Source organism: Cherax quadricarinatus, chromosome 21 (assembly GCF_038502225.1).
Source record: "Cherax quadricarinatus isolate ZL_2023a chromosome 21, ASM3850222v1, whole genome shotgun sequence".
NCBI classification, from domain to species: domain Eukaryota; kingdom Metazoa; phylum Arthropoda; class Malacostraca; order Decapoda; family Parastacidae; genus Cherax; species Cherax quadricarinatus.
Window position 1 is genome coordinate 15,668,311 of NC_091312.1, and position 17,856 is coordinate 15,686,166.

At 39.0% G+C, this 17,856-nt stretch overlaps 1 protein-coding gene across 9 annotated transcripts in view; it reads right to left on the minus strand.

Moving 5' to 3' along the window:
• Positions 1-207: 207 nt before the first annotated feature.
• Positions 208-17,856, minus strand: part of LOC128689088 (phospholipid phosphatase 5) — a 108,198-nt gene continuing 90,549 nt past the window's right edge. For all 9 annotated transcript variants that reach the window (XM_053777174.2, XM_070087254.1, XM_070087255.1 and 6 more), the window contains 2 exons: positions 2,656-2,823; positions 208-579 (listed from right to left, as the gene is read on the minus strand). In XM_053777174.2, the coding sequence (XP_053633149.2) occupies positions 368-579; positions 2,656-2,823 (380 nt within the window). In that variant the 3' untranslated portion in view covers positions 208-367. The remainder of the gene's footprint in view (positions 580-2,655; positions 2,824-17,856) is intronic.

Consider the following 17,856-nt stretch of genomic DNA (forward strand, 5'->3'; position numbering starts at 1 on the left):
TATACTACTAACTTTTAAATTATAAAAAGTATTGTTTTATATGATAAAATACTTAGAATTCTTATGTGTGTACATCTAAAATATATATATTTTGTCACATTTGCAGCAACATATTTTCTGCAATACATGGTCCTCTGGTTCATATTTTTTTTTACCTTTCCTTAGAAAGGGACAAGAAATTACATACAAAATACTTAAGCAATTAAAAAAATTGACACCTGAAAAAGTTTGATTAGTATCCTAGTCTGAATTTAATCATTCAACAATTCAATAAAAATATTTTTTTATCGTCAATTTAATTAGCAGTAAAAATATATTCTTTTGTTCTTCAAAATTCTTATGAAACTACAGTACTGCATTTTACCAACTATATCCACTTGATTTGCTCTTCCATTGGAGATTCTGGATCAAGAAAGTTTGGCACCTCTCCACCTGAGGTATCTTTGGCAAGCTTTGGTTGAAGGACAGTAGATACCATAAGGTAAGGAAGATGGCAGTATGGTGAAGTCAGACGAGGGTAGTACTGACGGTAACAGAGGTAGGAGATGAATAGTCCCAACAGTGATCCTACCACTACATCTAAGGGAATGTTAAATACTGTATTAAAATAGGAGTATTTTGGATTTAAAAATACCAATATATACATATAATGCAAAGTTACAGGCTCCTTTGCAATCACAGTCAATTACATACAGATTTAGCTGGAATTAATCACCGTAAAAATATTAAAGAATGAGAAACAATTTTTAGCACAAGAGTGCTGGCCACAGATTATTGAATACTGGTCAGGAATCCATCCTTTTTTCCTAGCACATTATCTGTCCCCACTAATGCAAGGTGACCCAAAAAAAGAAGACTCATTCACCATCATTCACTCAAACACTGTCTTGCGAGAAGTGTGATGACATCACAGTTCAAATGGCCCTCTAAACTGCAACTACTGTTATTTTCATATTCCTTTCTTGGTCTATTTGATAGTGGATTGTAGATCACTGATATTACTACTTTGGGTCCCCTAGTCTCTACTGTGCCTCCTAGATAGTCATCTGACTTATTTTTCTTTATTCCTTTCATCTCTTCAAAACTCCACTTCAAAACATCATATTCCTGCTGGAAATAGGGCATCTGTTACTATTTCAGTTAGTTTTGTTTCTGTCATAGCTATGATGTCTGGGGTTGCCTCTGTTATCCATTCTTCAAATTCATCACCCATTTGATAATCCACCTGTATTGTATACTATACACAGAGCTTATTCTTTTACTTTGTTCTGGTTTGTGGCATTCAGGCATTTTGTTCACTGCTCATCAGTAAGGAAGGGAAATAGGTAAGGCAAGAAAATGGGTAATTATTGTAACTGGACAGGGAAGAGAAGGAGGGGAAAGGGTGTGGAGCTATTGTTAGTGTTGGAGAAGTGGGAGTTGAGCTTGTTAAGATTCTGGCAAAGGGTAAACCTTGAGAGAATTCTTGAGGCTGGGCATTTCTTCCCATTGTTACTCCCTTTGCTCTTTCCTATATAAAAATATAAGAATATAAAAAATGGAGGAGCACTGCAGCAGGCCTACTGGCAAATGCTACGTAGTTCCTTCTCAAATTCAACCCCTCTCTCATATATTTGTCTAATACAATGACCCAATTTGGCGCATGGTTCCACTATCATCAACTGATTGTTGAACTAGTTCTTTCATACATCCTTTCTAAATTTCAACTTTCCCAATTTAAAACCATTCTTTTCTAGGTGGATATCCTCAGTACCCCGTTTAAATCAACAATTATTTACATACTCCCTCAATTGTATCCTCTTCATTTCTGTCCTGTTTCTATCCAGTGTTCACTGTGATATCTTGTATTCCTCAAGAATGCTTTCTGTCTCAAGAGCCTGTTTTGAGGTAGTGGTCACCAGAAGGCTAGATTAATTGAGCAATGCTTGCACTAGGAATATTTCTCAATATTCTGAAAGGCTTTTGTTTGTCCTAATTCATCTTCTCCTATACACTACAATATCAATATAATCTCATTTTCCTCATCTTTTTTCCTGACCTACTATCAGCTCTTCAAGTTCTTAGATTGTCAGTGACCTTCCTCTTTCTTCCTCCCATGGTCTTTCTCTCCTGACTGCCTCATTTGATGTTACTATCATTGCCATTTGGTATCTTGAGAATATCTCTGCTAATGATTTTTCTCATTTGTTCCTTCCTGATTACTTTCTTTTGCTACTACTGATTCTTCTATCCTCCCTTCTTATTTCCTCGATAGTCTCCGTCAAATTTTTCATTTCCTCCTCTAGCTTTAAAGCCCTTTTCTTTAATGTTAACACTGTTGTGCTTTTCACCCATTATATGCAATGTGTTGTACTGAGTGGTATGTTTTGTTGTGTTGTGTAGAGTGGGGTATAGTGTGTACAGTGGCATGTTGCACTGAGTGGTGTGTTCAATGGTGCTGAGATTTTTGTGTTGTGTTGTTTGGGGATTTTGCAATTTGGAGAAACATCTGAACTGTGATATCCATGCACTGACAGTAAAACAGCTATTGCATAAGCAATGGTGAATGTGCTTTTTTTTGGATTGTCCTACTTTTGTGGGAAATGGCCAGTGATAGGAGTACTGGTGTATCATAGAAATTGGTTTGTTATACTGTGAAGGAATTTTTATTCTTACCTTGCCAATGATGGTGATAATCACTGGTCCGTGAAAGAGCAACCATCATAGCCAAAATAAGTGGCGCCATTCCAACCACTAGTCTCCAGCCTTGGCCACGCTTTCTGCTGAAAACGCTTAATTTTCCAAAGATCCATAGGCTTAAAAAGCCCAAGCTGCAAAATGAAACTGTCGACCCAAGTAAAACATAAGCTACAAAGTTATGAAAATAAATTTCAATAAGTTTTGGATATTTAAAACTGATTTATTACACTACATAATATCTTGATCATAAATAACAAAAAAAGGCACAATACCGTGACTGGAACGATACATAAGTAACCCACACATAAAAGAGAGAAGCTTACGACGATGTTTCGGTCCGACTTGGACTGCTGCTAAAACTGTCTTCCCTACTTCCAACTCGAACAGTCGCCGTCTAGTTGAATCCTCTCTAATACACAACTTTCCTTGTATTAATCTTAGCCCTGGCTTTGTCTCTGTAGATGCCTTCCTCTCCCACTACATTGTAAAATATTCCAAACTTCAAAACACCCGTGACTTAACCTGGCTCCTCATTTTTTTCTTTTTTTTTTCTTTTTCTTTTTGTCCATCTTCCCCTGTCCTCTTTCCTTTTTCTCCTCTGGGTTGTCTTTCTTTCTTCTGTCTCTTGTTTCTGTTCCTTCTTTATTTATTTCACCACTTCCCCTTTCACCCACCTCTGTGCACTTGCTCTCCCACTGTGGGCACCTAGCTCCCTTATTCCCTACTACTACTACTACTACCGCCGCCGCCGCCACCACCACCTCCTCCTCCTCCACCACCTCCTCCTCCTCCACCACCTCCTCCACCACCTCCACCTCCTCCACCACCACCTCCACCTCCTCCTCCTGCCTATATATAGCCGTCCTGCTCCACTTCTGGTTAGTGTGACTTTGTAAATGGTCCAAGTCGGACCGAAACGTCGTCGTAAGCTTCTCTCTTTTATGTGTGGGTTATTTGTGTATCTTGATCATTGAGATATGCAGCAGAAAGTTTTATATTTAATTATTTTATAGGACTTTGGAATAAAAAATGGGCTTAATATATAGTATTATGAAAAATCATTCAAACAAATATATATATACATCAACAGGTAGTATGTTGGTCGACAGCAACCACCCAGGGAGGTACTACCGTCCTGCCAAGTGAGTGTAAAATGAGAGCCTGTAATTGTTTTACATGATGGTAGGATTGTTGGTGTCTTTTGTCTGTCTCAAACATGCAAGACTGCAGGTACGTCTTGCTACTTCTACTTACACTTAGGTCACACTACACATACATGTACATGTTTACTTATAAACACTCATCTGAGTTTCCTTTGATTTTATCTTAATAGTTCTTGTTCTTATTACTTTTCCTTTTATATCCATGGGGAAGTGGAATAAGAATCTTTCCTCTGTAAGCCATGCGTGTTGTAAAAGTCAACTAAAATGCCGGGAACAATGGGTTAGTAACCCCTTTTCCTTTATAGCCTACTAAAAAGAAAAAGAAGAAAATTGTCAAAGTGGGATGTTTGAATGTGCATGGATGTTGTGCAAATGATAAGAAAGAGATGATTGCGGATGTTATGAATGAGAAGAAGCTGGATGTCCTGGCTTTAATTGCAAAAGGAGAGCAGATGATAGAGTGGGAGAGGCACTGTCAAGAAATTTTGATGAAAAGAAGAAAAATTTTGGAGTGAGATAAACAAGTTAAGAAAAGCTATGGAACGAATAGATTTGTCAGTTAAAAACAGAGTAGGGGAGCCAGTAGATGGGGAGCTGGAGGTATTGGGTAGATGGCGAGAATATTTTAAGGAACTTTTAAATGTCGCTGAAGTAAGGAAGGCAGTAATTTCATGCACTGGTCAGGGAGGTATAACATCTTTTAGGAGCGAAGGAGAGCAGGATGCGAGTGTGGGGGAAGTGCGTGAGGCATTAAGTAGAATGAAAGGTGGTGAAGCAGATGAAACTGACGGGACATGACAGAAATGTTAAAAGCAGGGTGGGATTTAGTGTTGGAGTGGTTGGTATTTTTGTTTAATAAATGTATGAAAGAGGAGAAGGTACGTAGGGATTGGCAGAGAGCTTGTATAGTTCCTTTACATAAAGGGAAGGGAGACAAAAAAGATTGTAAAAATTATAGGGGAAGAAGTTTACTGAGTATACCAGGAAAAGTGTACAGTAGGGTCATTATTGAAAGAATTAGAGGTAAGACAAAGTAGGATTTCAGATGAGCAAGGAGGTTTTGGAGTGGGTAGGGGATGTGTAGATCAAGTGTTTACACTGAAGCATATATATGAACAGTATTTAGATAAAGGTAGGGAAGTTTTCATTGGATTTATGGATTGAGAAAAGGCATATGACAGAGTGGATAGGGGAGCAAGGTGGCAGATGTTGCAAGTATATATGGAATAGGTAGTAAGTTCCTAAATGCTGTAAAGAGTTTTTATGAGGATAGTGAGGCTCAGGTTAGGGTGTGTAGAAGAGAGACAGACTACTTCCCAGTAAAAGTAGGTCTTAGACAAGGATGTGTAATGTCACCATGATTGTTTAATATATTTATAGATGGGGTGGTAAAAGAAGTAAATGCTAAGGTGATCGGGAGAGGGGTGGGATTAAATTATGGGGAATCAAATACAAAATGGGAACTGACACAGTTACTTTTTGCTGATGATACTGTGCTTATGGGAGATTCTAAAGAAAAACTGCAAAGGTTTGTGGATGAGTTTGGGAGTGTGTGTAAAGGTAGAAAGTTGCAAGTAAACATAGAAAAGAGTAAGGTGATGAGGGTATCAAATGATTTAGAAAAAGAAAAATTGGATATCAAATTGGAGAGGAGTATGGAAAAAGTGAATGTTTTTGGATATTTGGGAGTTGACGTGTCAGTGGATGGAATTTAGAAGGATGAGGTTAACCACAGAATTCATGAAGGAAAAAAGGTGAGTGTGTGTTGAGGTATATGTGGAGACAAAAAACATTATCTATGGAGGCAAAGAAGGAAATGTATGAAAGTATAGTGGTACCAATACTCTTATATGAGTGTGAAGCTTGGGTTGTAAATGCTGCTGCAAGGAGACGGTTGGAAGCAGTGGAGATGTTCTGTCTAAGGGCAATGTGTGATGTAAATATTATGCAGAAAATTCGGAGTGTGGAAATTAGGAGGTGTGGAATTAATAAAAGTATTAGTCAGAGGGCTGAAGAGGGGTTGTTGAGGTGGTTTGATCATTTAGAGAGAATGGATCAAAGTAGTATGACATGGAGAGTGTATAAATCTGTAGGGTAAGGAAGGCGGGGTAAGGGTCATCCTCGAAAAGGTTGGAGGGAGGGGGTAAAGGAGGTTTTGTGGGTGAGGGGCTTGAACTTCCAGCAAGCGTGCATGAGTGGGTTAGATAAGAGTGAATGGAGACAAATGGTATTTGGGACCTGACGAGCTGTTGGAGTGTGAGCAGGGTAATATTTTGTGAAGGGATTCAGGGAAACTGGTTATTTTTATGTAGCCGGACTTGAGTCCTGGAAATGGGAAGTACAATGCCTGCACTTTAAATGAGGGGTTTGGGATATTGGCAGTTTGGAGGGATATGTTATATATCTTTATATGTATATGTTCTAAACTGTTGTATTCTGAGCACCTCTGCAAAAGCAGTGATTATGTATGTGTGAGGTGAAAGTGTTGAATGATGATGAAAGTATTATTTTTGGGGGGGATTTTCTTTCTTTTTGGGTCACCCTGCCTTGCTGGAAGAAAGCTGTAAAAAAAAAAAAAAAAAAAAAAAAAAAAACTGTATTTTGACCTCATGAAACATTTCTATGATAAGAGGCTCTGGGGGCCAACATTAAATATACTGTACATCTTTCACACTGAAATTCACTTCACTGGACCCCCAATAAGGTCAGTTTGCATGTACTGTATTCTGTAATAGCTTCCCTCACCCTTGACTGCAAATCATCGTTTGCTAGCTGTGAGTGATACTACATGGGGCTCCCAGAATCCAGCTGGGAAAACTGGTGGAAACTGTGCACCCCTAAGTGCTCATAACACAGAATTGTGCGTTAAGATACAATCAAATGCAGTTTTCTACTACAGGGCTCTTGGTGGTTTCAAGCACTGGCCAGGGAGGCATAACGTCATTTAGGAGTAAGGAAGAGCCAAACATGAGTGGTGGAGGTGCATGGAGTAATGGGTAATATGAAAGGGAATAAAGTAGCTGGGATTGATGGAATCAAGACAGAAATTTTAAAAGCAGGTGGGGATACAGTTCTGGAATGGTTGGTACTTTTGTTCAATAAATGTATGCAAGAGGGAAAGGGACCAGGGACTGGCAGAGAATGTGCACAGTTCCTTTGAACAAAGAAAAGGGGGATCAAAAGAGAGTAAAAATTATAGGGGAATAAGCCTGTCAAGAATACCAGGTAAAGTGTATAGTACATACCTTTGATGAGTTTCAAGAATCTCATTACTGTAAAGTAAAAGGACACAAGTGCAACTAATGTGACATTTATTGTGGCAACGTTTCGCTCCAGGAGCTTTATCAAGCCATTACAATGGCTTGATAAAGCTCCTGGAGAGCGAAACGTTGCCACAATAAATGTCACATTAGTTGCACTTGTGTCCTTTTACTTTACATATTGTCGGTAATTCTACCAACTTTATTACAATCTCATTACTCTCGGAGCCCGGCCATGGACCAGGTTCGTCTGGTGCTAGCTTGGTCAACCAGGCTGTTGCCACTGGAGGCCTGTTGCCTCACATATCCATCACAGCCTGGTTGATCTTTACGTGGTGAAGATACTTTTCCAGTTTTCTCTTGAAAACTTCTACACTTGTTCCAGTAGTGTTTTTGATATCTTCTGGTAAGATACTGAATAGTCTGGGGCCACAAATGTTGACACAGTGTTCCTTTACTGTGCCCACCACATCCCCACTTTTCACTGGGTTTATTTTGCACTTCCTCCCATATCTCTCACTCCAGCACGTTGTTATGGCAGTGTGCAGATTTGGGAACAGGCCCTCAAGTACTTTCCAGGTATGTATTATCATGTATCTCTCTCTCTGCTCCAGTGAGTACATGTTCAAGACTAAGGAATTCCCAGTATTTTAAATGCTCTACTGGCTCTATGTGGGCCGTAAATGATCTCTGTATTTGTTCAAGCTCTGATGTTTCTCCTGCCTTGAGCGGGGCCATCAACACTGAGCAGTATTCCAAATGAGGAAGCACTAGCGATTTGAGAAGTGTCACCATTGGCATTATTTCCCTTGTTTTGAAAGTTCTCAATACCCACCCCATTATCCTCCTGGCTGTCATAATCTTTGTCTTATCATGTTTTTTGAAAGAAAGGTCATGTGTTCCTTTCACTGTATTTGATGATCCTCTTGAGTTTTGTATAGTGCTCCTTTCAAGTTCATTCTTTCCATACCTAAGCAGCTGGAACTTATTGCCACTTAACGTCATGTTGTTCTCCATTGTCCACTGGAAAGCACTGCATTTATCTTCCTGTAATTTTTCAGTGTCTTCTACAAGAGTGACTTTCATGCTTACTTTAGAGTCGTCTGCAAATGATGATACAAAACTGTTATAGGTGTTTTTATCTATGTCTGCTTTGAGGATGAGAAACAGCAGAGGTGCCAGGACAGTGCCTTGGGGAATGAAGCTAAGGTAAAAGGGAAAGCAAGATCGCAGATGAACAAGGAGGCTTCAGGAAGGGTAGAGAATGTGTAGACGAAGTGATTACATTGAAGCATGTAAGTGGACAGTATTCAGAAAAAGAAAAGAAAGTTTTTGCTGCATTCATGGATTTAGAAAAGGCATATGACAGGGTGGATAGGGAAGTAATGTCACAGACATTGCAAGTGTATGGAATAGGTGGTAGGTTACTGAAAACAGTTTAAAGTTTTTATAAGAACATAAGAAAGAAAGAACACTGCAACAGGCCTACTGACCCATGTGGAGCAGGTCCATGTGCCCCCCCCCAGATAAGACCAATCACCCCCAGCCCTCCCCAGATTAGCTCAATGACCCACCCAGTCTGGTCCCCTAAACTCAAGGATGGAGCACTGCACCAGACCCAGCAGCACAAGCTAGTCAGGTCCAACTCACACCCACCCACACCCACTCATATATTTATCTAACCTATTTTTAAAACTACACAACGTTTTAGCCTGAATAACTGTACTCGGGAGTTTGTTCCGCTCATCTACAACTCTATTACCAAACCAGTGCTTTCCTATATCCTTCCTGAATCTAAATTTTTCCAACTTGAAACCATTGCTGCGAGTCCTGTCTTGGCCGGAAATTTTCAGCACTCTATTTACATCCACTTTATTTTTTCCTGTTTTCCATTTATACACCTCTATCATATCCCCCCTAATTCTACGCCTTTCGAGAGAGTGCAGTTTCAGGGCCCTCAGTCTATCCTCATAAGGAAGATTTCTGATACATGGGATCATCTTTGTCATCCTCCTCTGTACTTTTTCCAGAGCATTTATATCCATTCTGTAATACGGTGACCAGAACTGAGCAGCATAATCTAAATGAGGCCTAACCAAGGATATATAGAGTTGAAGAACAACCTGAGGACTGCTATTATTTATACTTCTAGTTATGAAGCCAAGAATTCTGTTAGCTTTATTGCAAATACTAATGCACTGCTGTCTTGGTTTTAGATTACTAATAACCAGAACTCCTAAATCCTTTTCGCAATCAGTAGTATTAAGATCTACATTATTTAGCTTATATGTGGCATGGTTATTTTAACTGTCCAACATTTAGAACTTTGCATTCGTCAATATTAAACTGCATCTGCCACTTCTCCGACCATTGCATCAGTCTATTCAAATCATCCTGGAGTGCTTTAGTGTCCTCATTAGAATGAATTGGATGGCCTATTTTGGCGTCATCAGCAAATTTGCTTATGTCGCTATTTATTCCCTCATCTATGTCGTTTATGTAAATTGTGAACAACAACAGGCCCAACACTGACCCCTGTGGAACACCACTTGTGACGTGCCCCCATTCTGATTTATTCCCATTTATGCAAACTCTCTGCTGTCTATTTTTCAGCCATGCCTCTACCCAGGAAAAAAATTCTCCTCCTATTCCGTGTGCCTTAAGTTTCCTCAATAGTCTCTGGTGTGGAACTCTATCGAAAGCCTTACTGAAGTCCATATACACTATCATATTCATTACCATGATCTACCTCCTCAAACACCTCAGTGAAAAAAGTTAGTAAATTCCTAAGACAGGAACGCCCCTTTGTAAAACCATGTTGAGATTTATTAATCTGTGCCTGTCAAGATGGCTACGAATTGCTTCGGCAATTATTGATTCCATAAATTTTCCCACTATGGAGGTAAGGCTTATTGGTCTATAGTTTGAAGCCAAGGACCTGTCACCTGCCTTGTAAATAGGAATTACATTTGCCATTTTCCACTTATCAGGCACTATGCCAGTTCGTAGTGATATGTTAAAAAGATTAGCCAAAGGTATGCTAAGCTCCTCTTTACATTCTTTTAACACCCTTGCAAATAGTTCATCAGGGCCTGGGGATTTATTAGGTTTTAGTTTCTCTATTTGTCTGAGGACCATGTCACTAGTTACCACAATTGTACATAGTTTATTATCATCCTGTTCTACATAATCTATTATTTCAGGAATATTGCTAGTATTTTCCTGGGTGAAAACCGAGAGGAAGTAGGTATTTAGAATTTCACACATATCCTTATCACTGTCAGTGATCTGACCAGAGTTACTCTTAAGTGGGCCAATCTTGTCCCTAATCTTACTTCTGTATACCTGAAAGAACCCTTTAGGGTTAGTCTTTGAATCCCTTGCGACCTTAGCCTCATAATCCTTTTTTGCTTTTCTTATTCCTTTCTTTATTTCTCTCTTTAATTGAATATATTGATTTCTTAACTGCCCATCCCCTCTTTTAATATGCCTGTATATGCCTCTCTTTTGACCAATGAGATGTTTTAATCTATTGTTCATCCAAAAGGATGAACAATAGGAGAGAGGGAGATCATCTTCCAGTAAAAGTAGGCCTTAGACAGTGATATGTGAAGTCACCATGCTTGTTAAGATATTTAAAGATGGGGTTGTAAAAGAAGTGAATGCTAAGGTGTTGGGGAGAGGTGTGGGATTAAAATATGCAGAATCTATGTAATTCAAAATTGGAGTTGTCATTGATGCTTTTAATGATGACACTGTGCTTTTGGGACATTCTGAAGAGAAACTGCAAAGGTTGGTGGATGAATCTGGGAGGTTAAGTAAAAGAAAGTAAATTAAAAATGAACATGGGAAAGAGCAAGGTGATGAGGGGGTAACAAACAATTCAGGTAATGAAAGACTGGATATCAGATTGGAAGGAGAGTGTATGGAGGAAGTGAATATCTACCTATCTGGAGTCTACCTGGAGGTTATTCAGGGGATCAATGCCCCCGCGGCCCGGTCCATGACCAGGCCTCCCGGTGGATCAGGGACTGATCAACCAGGCTGTTACTGCTGGCAGTCCAACATACGAACCACAGCCCGGCTGATCCGGCACTGACTTTAGGTATCTGTCCAGCTCTCTCTTGAAGGCAACCAGGGGTTTACTGGTAATTCCCTTTACGCTTGGTGGGAGGCTGTTGAACAGTCTTGGGCCCCGGACACTTATGGTGTTTTCTCTTAGTGTACCAATGGCGCCCCTACTGTTAATTGGGGGTATTTTTCATTGCCTGCCCAGCCTTTTACTTTCGTAGGGAGTTATTTCTGTGTGCAGATTCAGGACCATTCCTTCCAGGATTTTCCAAGTGTAGATTATGATATATCTCTCTCCTGCGTTCCAATGAGTACAAGTCAAGCGCTTCCAAGCGTTCCCAGTAGTTAAGGTGCTTGACAGAACTTATACATGCAGTAAAAGTTCTCTGTACACTCTCTAGATCTGCAATTTCACCTGCTTTGAACAGAGATGTTAATGTACAGCAGTATTCCAGCCTAGAGAGAACAAGTGATTTGAAAAGGATCATCACTGGCTTGGCATCTCTCATTTTGAACGTTCTCATTATCCATCCAGTCATTTTCTTTGCACTTGTGATTGTGGCACTGTTGTGATCCTTGAAAGTGAGATTCTCAGACATTACTGCTCCCAGGTCCCCTACATTATTTTTCCGTTCTATTGTATGGCCAGAGTTTGTAGTATACAGGTCTCCCTCAACATTCGCGAGGGTTAGGGGATCAAGAGCCTCGCGAATGTTGAAAAACCGTGAATGTTTGGTGCCCCAATATATTGTAGGGAAATATATTACAATACTGCTTCCTTAACTTGTTGAACCAAGAATAATCATAAAATACATGAAAACGTCGTAAATTGTACTAAATATATACATGTTATGCTTTAATAACGTATGTTATTTAATAACATGTATGTTAATAACATGTATGTTATTAAATACCACAGACTCCACCACTGCCTCCACCACTGCCTCCACCAATGCCTCCACCACTGCGAGTCCCTACTACCCTCCCTCCGACCCCCGCAACTGGCAGCCAGCCCTCCCACCACTCAGTGTGGTGAGTGTTTTGTTTGTTAATTATTTGCTATTAAACTACAGAATAAATAATGTAAACCCATTCATGACTGCATATTGGAATGGCTATTAGGAAAGGTATTAGACGGTGACATCATGTGTTTACTCTTGAACACAGCAAAGAATCGAACATTTCTGCTATTGCTAATAATAACAATAGTAATAATAATAATAATAATAATAATAATAATAATAATAATAATAAATACGATATAATTGAAGAAGGAAATTGTACAAAAATACGAGGGAGTGGTTGACACATCGTCAGTGTAACTTTGTTTATGCTGGAGTGAACATTAGTCTCCCTGCTCTTCCAAACATTTCACAATAATTCAGCAGTTGAGGCAGTGGTATTTAATAACATATATGTTATAAATAATAATAGTACATGTTATTATTAATAACATGTATTATTATTAACATGTATGTATTTAATAACATATATGTTATAAATAATAATAGTACATATTATTAATAACATGTATTATTATTAACATGTATGTTATTAAATACCATTGCCTCAATCACTGCCTCTACCACTCCAGTCACACTCAATCTACAAGCACCAAACACAATGAATTATTGTGAAATGTTTGGAAGAGCAGGGAGACTAATGTTCACTCCAGCATAAACAAAGTCACACTGACGATGTGTCAACCACTCCCTCGTATTTTTGTACAATTTCCTTCTTCAATTATATCATATTTATTATTATTATTATTACTATTGTTATTATTAGCTGTAGCAGAAATGTTTAATTCTTTGCAGTGTTCAAGAGTAAACACATGATGTCACCGTCTAATACCTGTCCGATTTTTTTTTTTTTTTTTTAACAAGTCGGCCGTTTCCCACCGAGGCAGGGTGACCCAAAAAAAAAGAAAGAAAATCCCCAAAAAGAAAATACTTTCATCATCATTCAACACTTTCACCACACTCGCACATTATCACTGTTTTTGCAGAGGTGCTCAGAATACAACAGTCCAGAAGCATACACATATAAAGACACACAACATATCCCTCCAAACTGCCAATATGCCATTCCAATATGCAGTCATGAATGGGTTTACATTATTTATACTGTAGTTTAATAGCAAATAATGAACAAACAAAACACTCACCACACTGAGTGGTGGGAGGGCTGGCTGCCAGTTGCGGGGGTCGGAGGGAGGGTAGTAGGGACTTGCAGGTGGCGGGAAACTTAAATATGATTTGGTGGCTGGGAATTTGGTGGCTGGGAATTTGGTGGCTGGGAATTTGGTGGCTGGGAATTTGGCGGTTGGGAATTCGCGAATGTGTGAAGCCCGTGAAAGTTGAAAACGTGAATGTTGAGGGAGACCTGTACTCTGTTCTAGTTATTATTCCCTCCAGTTTTCCATAACGGTGTAGTTGGAATTTGTCCTCATTGAACTTTGTATTGTTTTCCGTTGCCCACTGAAAAACTTTGTCTATATCTTCTTGGAGGTGAACCGTGTCCTCAATAGATGACAGCCTCATGCAGATCCTAGTATCATCTGCAAAGGATGATATAGTGCTGTGGGTTATATCTCTGTCTATGTCTGATATGAGGATGAGGAACAGGATGGTGGCGAGTACTGCGCCTTGTGGAACAGAGCTCTTCACTATGGCAGCCTTCGATTTAACTCTGTTGACCACTACTCTTTGTGTTCGATTGGTTAGTTATTCCTTTGCCAATTATTCCTTTAGCACATATTTTCTGCACTATTACGCCATGATCGCACTTGTCAAATGCTTTTGCAAAGTCTGTGCATATTACATCTGCATTCGTCTTTCAGTTATTTGAAAGACGAGGTGAACCATAGAACTGATGAGGGGAAAAAAGGTGGGTGGTTCATTAAGACATTTGTGAAGACAAAGAATGTTACCCATGGAAGCAAAATGGGAAGTGTATGAGGGTAGAGTTGTACCAACACTCTTATATGGGTGTAAAGCATGGGTTGTGAATGTTGCAGCAAGGAGGAGGTTGGAGGTAGTGGAAATATTATGTCTGAGGGCAGTGTGTGGTGTAAATATCATGCAGAGAATTCATAGCTTGGAGATTAGGAGTTGTGGGGTTGCTAAAATTATTATCCAAAGAGCTCAAGATAGATTGTTGAGGTGGCTTGGACATTTAATAATGTAATAATAAATTTATTTCGGCATGGTACATGTTTGTACAAAGGAGTATAACAATTGGGTGTACATGTCAAAAGCCCCTTTATGTGCAGAGCATTTCGGGCAAACTTAAGACTAACTTAAGATTAATAAGGCAATAATAATGCAGTAATTTTGTACATATGGTCATTAAGTGAAATGATTAACATTTGAGAGGATTACAGATATTGCAACTAAGTACAGTGGACCCTCGTTTTTCGTAATTAATCCGTTCCAGAGTGTGTGAATATTATCAAAACTGACGATTTGCAAATCCATTTTCCCCATAAGAAATAATGTAAATCCAATTAATTCGTTCCAGACACCCAGAAGTATCAACAAAAATTTTTTTTTTTACCTTAAAGATAGATTTACATGCACAAAAGAATGAACATTTAACATGACAGTTACCTTTATTGAAGGCTGTTGTTGATGAATGGAAGACAGGGAGGAGGAGAGAGAGAAAAGAGGTTATTGTTTGGAGGGAGAATCCCCCTCCATAAGGACTCTAGGTCACTTCAGGGGCCACTTCCCTAGCTTAAATATAGATTTACATGCAGAAAAGAATGCCAAATAAATGTAAAGCACTAATAAAATATATAAATGAACATTTAACATCACACTTGCCTTTACTGAAGACTTATGTTGGTGGACCTGCCTCGCATGGGCCAGTAGGCCTTCTGCAGTGTTCCATCGTTCTTATGTATGGCAGATGGGGCCGAGGGGGGGAGGCAAGTTTATTGTTGGAAAATATGACACTAATATCAACTCTACAGCTTATTTATCTATCACAGTTCAACTAATATGACATAATAAACAATATTAATAACATAGAAACATGGAATATACTCTAGAATGAGTAAAATAAGTCATTATGAATGTCACAAGAGGTGTTGTGTTGTTGTTTTTGGGTATATAAGGGCCACTGAGAGCATAAGCCGTCCATGATGGTGGTGAAGCAGCAGCTGAGGCGGCAGTGTTTTCTGTAGCCCAATATAACTCCAACAACATTGGAGGAGTTGGTAGAATCGCTGAATCACTGAAGGAGGCACCCTCTACCACCATCACAACCACTACTACCATCATAACCACTACCACCCTCTACCACCATCACTACCACCCCCTTCTACCACTATCACAACTGCTACCACCATCACTACCACCATCTACCACTATCACAGCCACTACCACTATCACAACTGCTAGCACCCTCTACCACCATCACTACCACCCTCTACCACTATCACAACTACTAGCACCCTCTACCACTATCACAACTGCTACCACTCTACCACCACCACCTTTGTATTTTTCTACAATCTTTTTCTTAAATTATATGTTTCTCACATTCTTTACCAAAGGGCTAGCACTAGAAGCTTTCTTTGGAGCCATGGTGACTTACTTAGCAGTTGTAAGCACTAAAACAAATGGAATATTATGAAATGTATCATATGAACTGGTGGGATCATCCTCACTCACTGATAAACAATGGCACACTGGCTGGGAATGGAGTGTGAGGCGGCTCGGGGCTGTGTGTATGCATCCCAGACAAACGACTATTTGCGAGTCAAATGACGATTCGCGAGTCAATGTTTTGACACAGTGGTTCTGGAGATTTTTGGCAGTGAGTTCCAGATTTTGGTTCCTTTTATGTATATTGAGATTTTGAAAAGATTTAGCCTGACACGGGGAATGTCACAGAGATTTTTGTGCCTAGTACAGTGGAACCTCGACTTACGAGTTCAATCCGTTCCGTGACCCAGCTTGTAACTCAATTTGCTGGTATATCAAATCAATTTTCCTCATTTAAATTAACTGAAATGCCATTAACCCCTTCAGGGTCCAAGGCCAAAATCTGAAGTGGTGCTCCAGTGTCCAAGAAATTTTGAAAAAAAAAAAAAAAAAAAAAAAAAAAAAAAAAAAAAAAAAAAAATTCTTACAGAATTAAAGAGTATATTTTTGTGAAGGTAATAAGACAAATTTTTTTTTTCTGATCAGTACTTACCGAGATACAGCGGCGGGAAGTTGACCCAAAATGACGGGGTGGTGGCAACATCAGTGACTTCCGCAAAATCCCATTTTTTTATTTTATGTTTTTTATACTTTTTTCTTTTCTTTTCTAATTTTTTCTTTTTCTAATAACATTTGTGGCCTGTGAGACCAGTATAATGTATATTGTATAAGTGTACACTCATTGTATCCAACACAATAACTGCACTATGTAATTTGTTTATCATTATATTGCTTACAAAACTTGTTTACAAGTTTATTGTAAACAAAATAATGAAAATATTAGTGCGGTTATTGTGTTGAATACAACGGTACAATATAGTACTATATGGTACAATGGTGCCATAGGGTGCAATGGTACCATATGGTACAATGGCATATGATACAATGGTACCATATGATACAATGGTACCATATGGTACAATGGCACCATTTGGTACAATGGTATCATATGATACAATGATACCATATGGTGCAATGGTACCTTATGGCACCATATGGTACCATATGATGCAATGGTACCATATGGTACATTGTACCATACAGTACAATGATACCATATGGTTCATTGTACCATATGGTACTGTTGTATTCAACACAATGAAGACACTAATGTTTTCATTATTATTTTGTTTACAATAGTCGTTTACAACAAAAATATGCAAAAATGTTGTATATTAGTAATGTTCTATTATATATTTACAAGTGTACAGGAACTTGACGTGCTCCTTGAGGTGGATGACAAAGCACTTTGTCTCGGAAACTGCGGAGTCAGTAGCTAGCTTGCGTCGCCACTCACTCAGTCTTGGCTGGTGTCTCATGCCACCAACACCTATTGACCATATGGTACATGGTATCATATGTTACAAGGTACCATATGGTACATTGTACTATATGGTATAGGGTACCATGCAGTACAGGATAATATATGGTACAGGGTACCATATGGCACAGGGTACCATATGGCACAGGGTACCATACAGTACAGGACACCATATGGTACAGATATAGGGATAATTATGGAAATAAAGTCACCCTGACTTTTTTGGGTTATCCTAGGATTTTATACATAGGCTGCTATGTATGATAATCTATGTAATTGCATTTCTGTACAGCTGAATAAACTTACTCAAGTGCATGTGGCATCATAAGTAAGTTTATTTAGTTATACACAAATAGAGTTACATAGAATATCATACTTAGCAGCATATGTTTGGAGAACCTAGGATAACCCAAAAAAGTCAGACAGACTTGTTTCCATTAGGGTCCCTGTACCCTGTACCATTTGGTATAATGTACCATATGGTACAATGTACTATATGATACACTGTACCATATGGTACCACTCTACCATACGATACCATTGTATGACATGGCACCATTGTACCATATGGTACCATTGTACCATATGGCACAATGGTACCATATGGTTCAAAACCATAGAATTCGCCATCAGCTCCACTTCCATCTGTC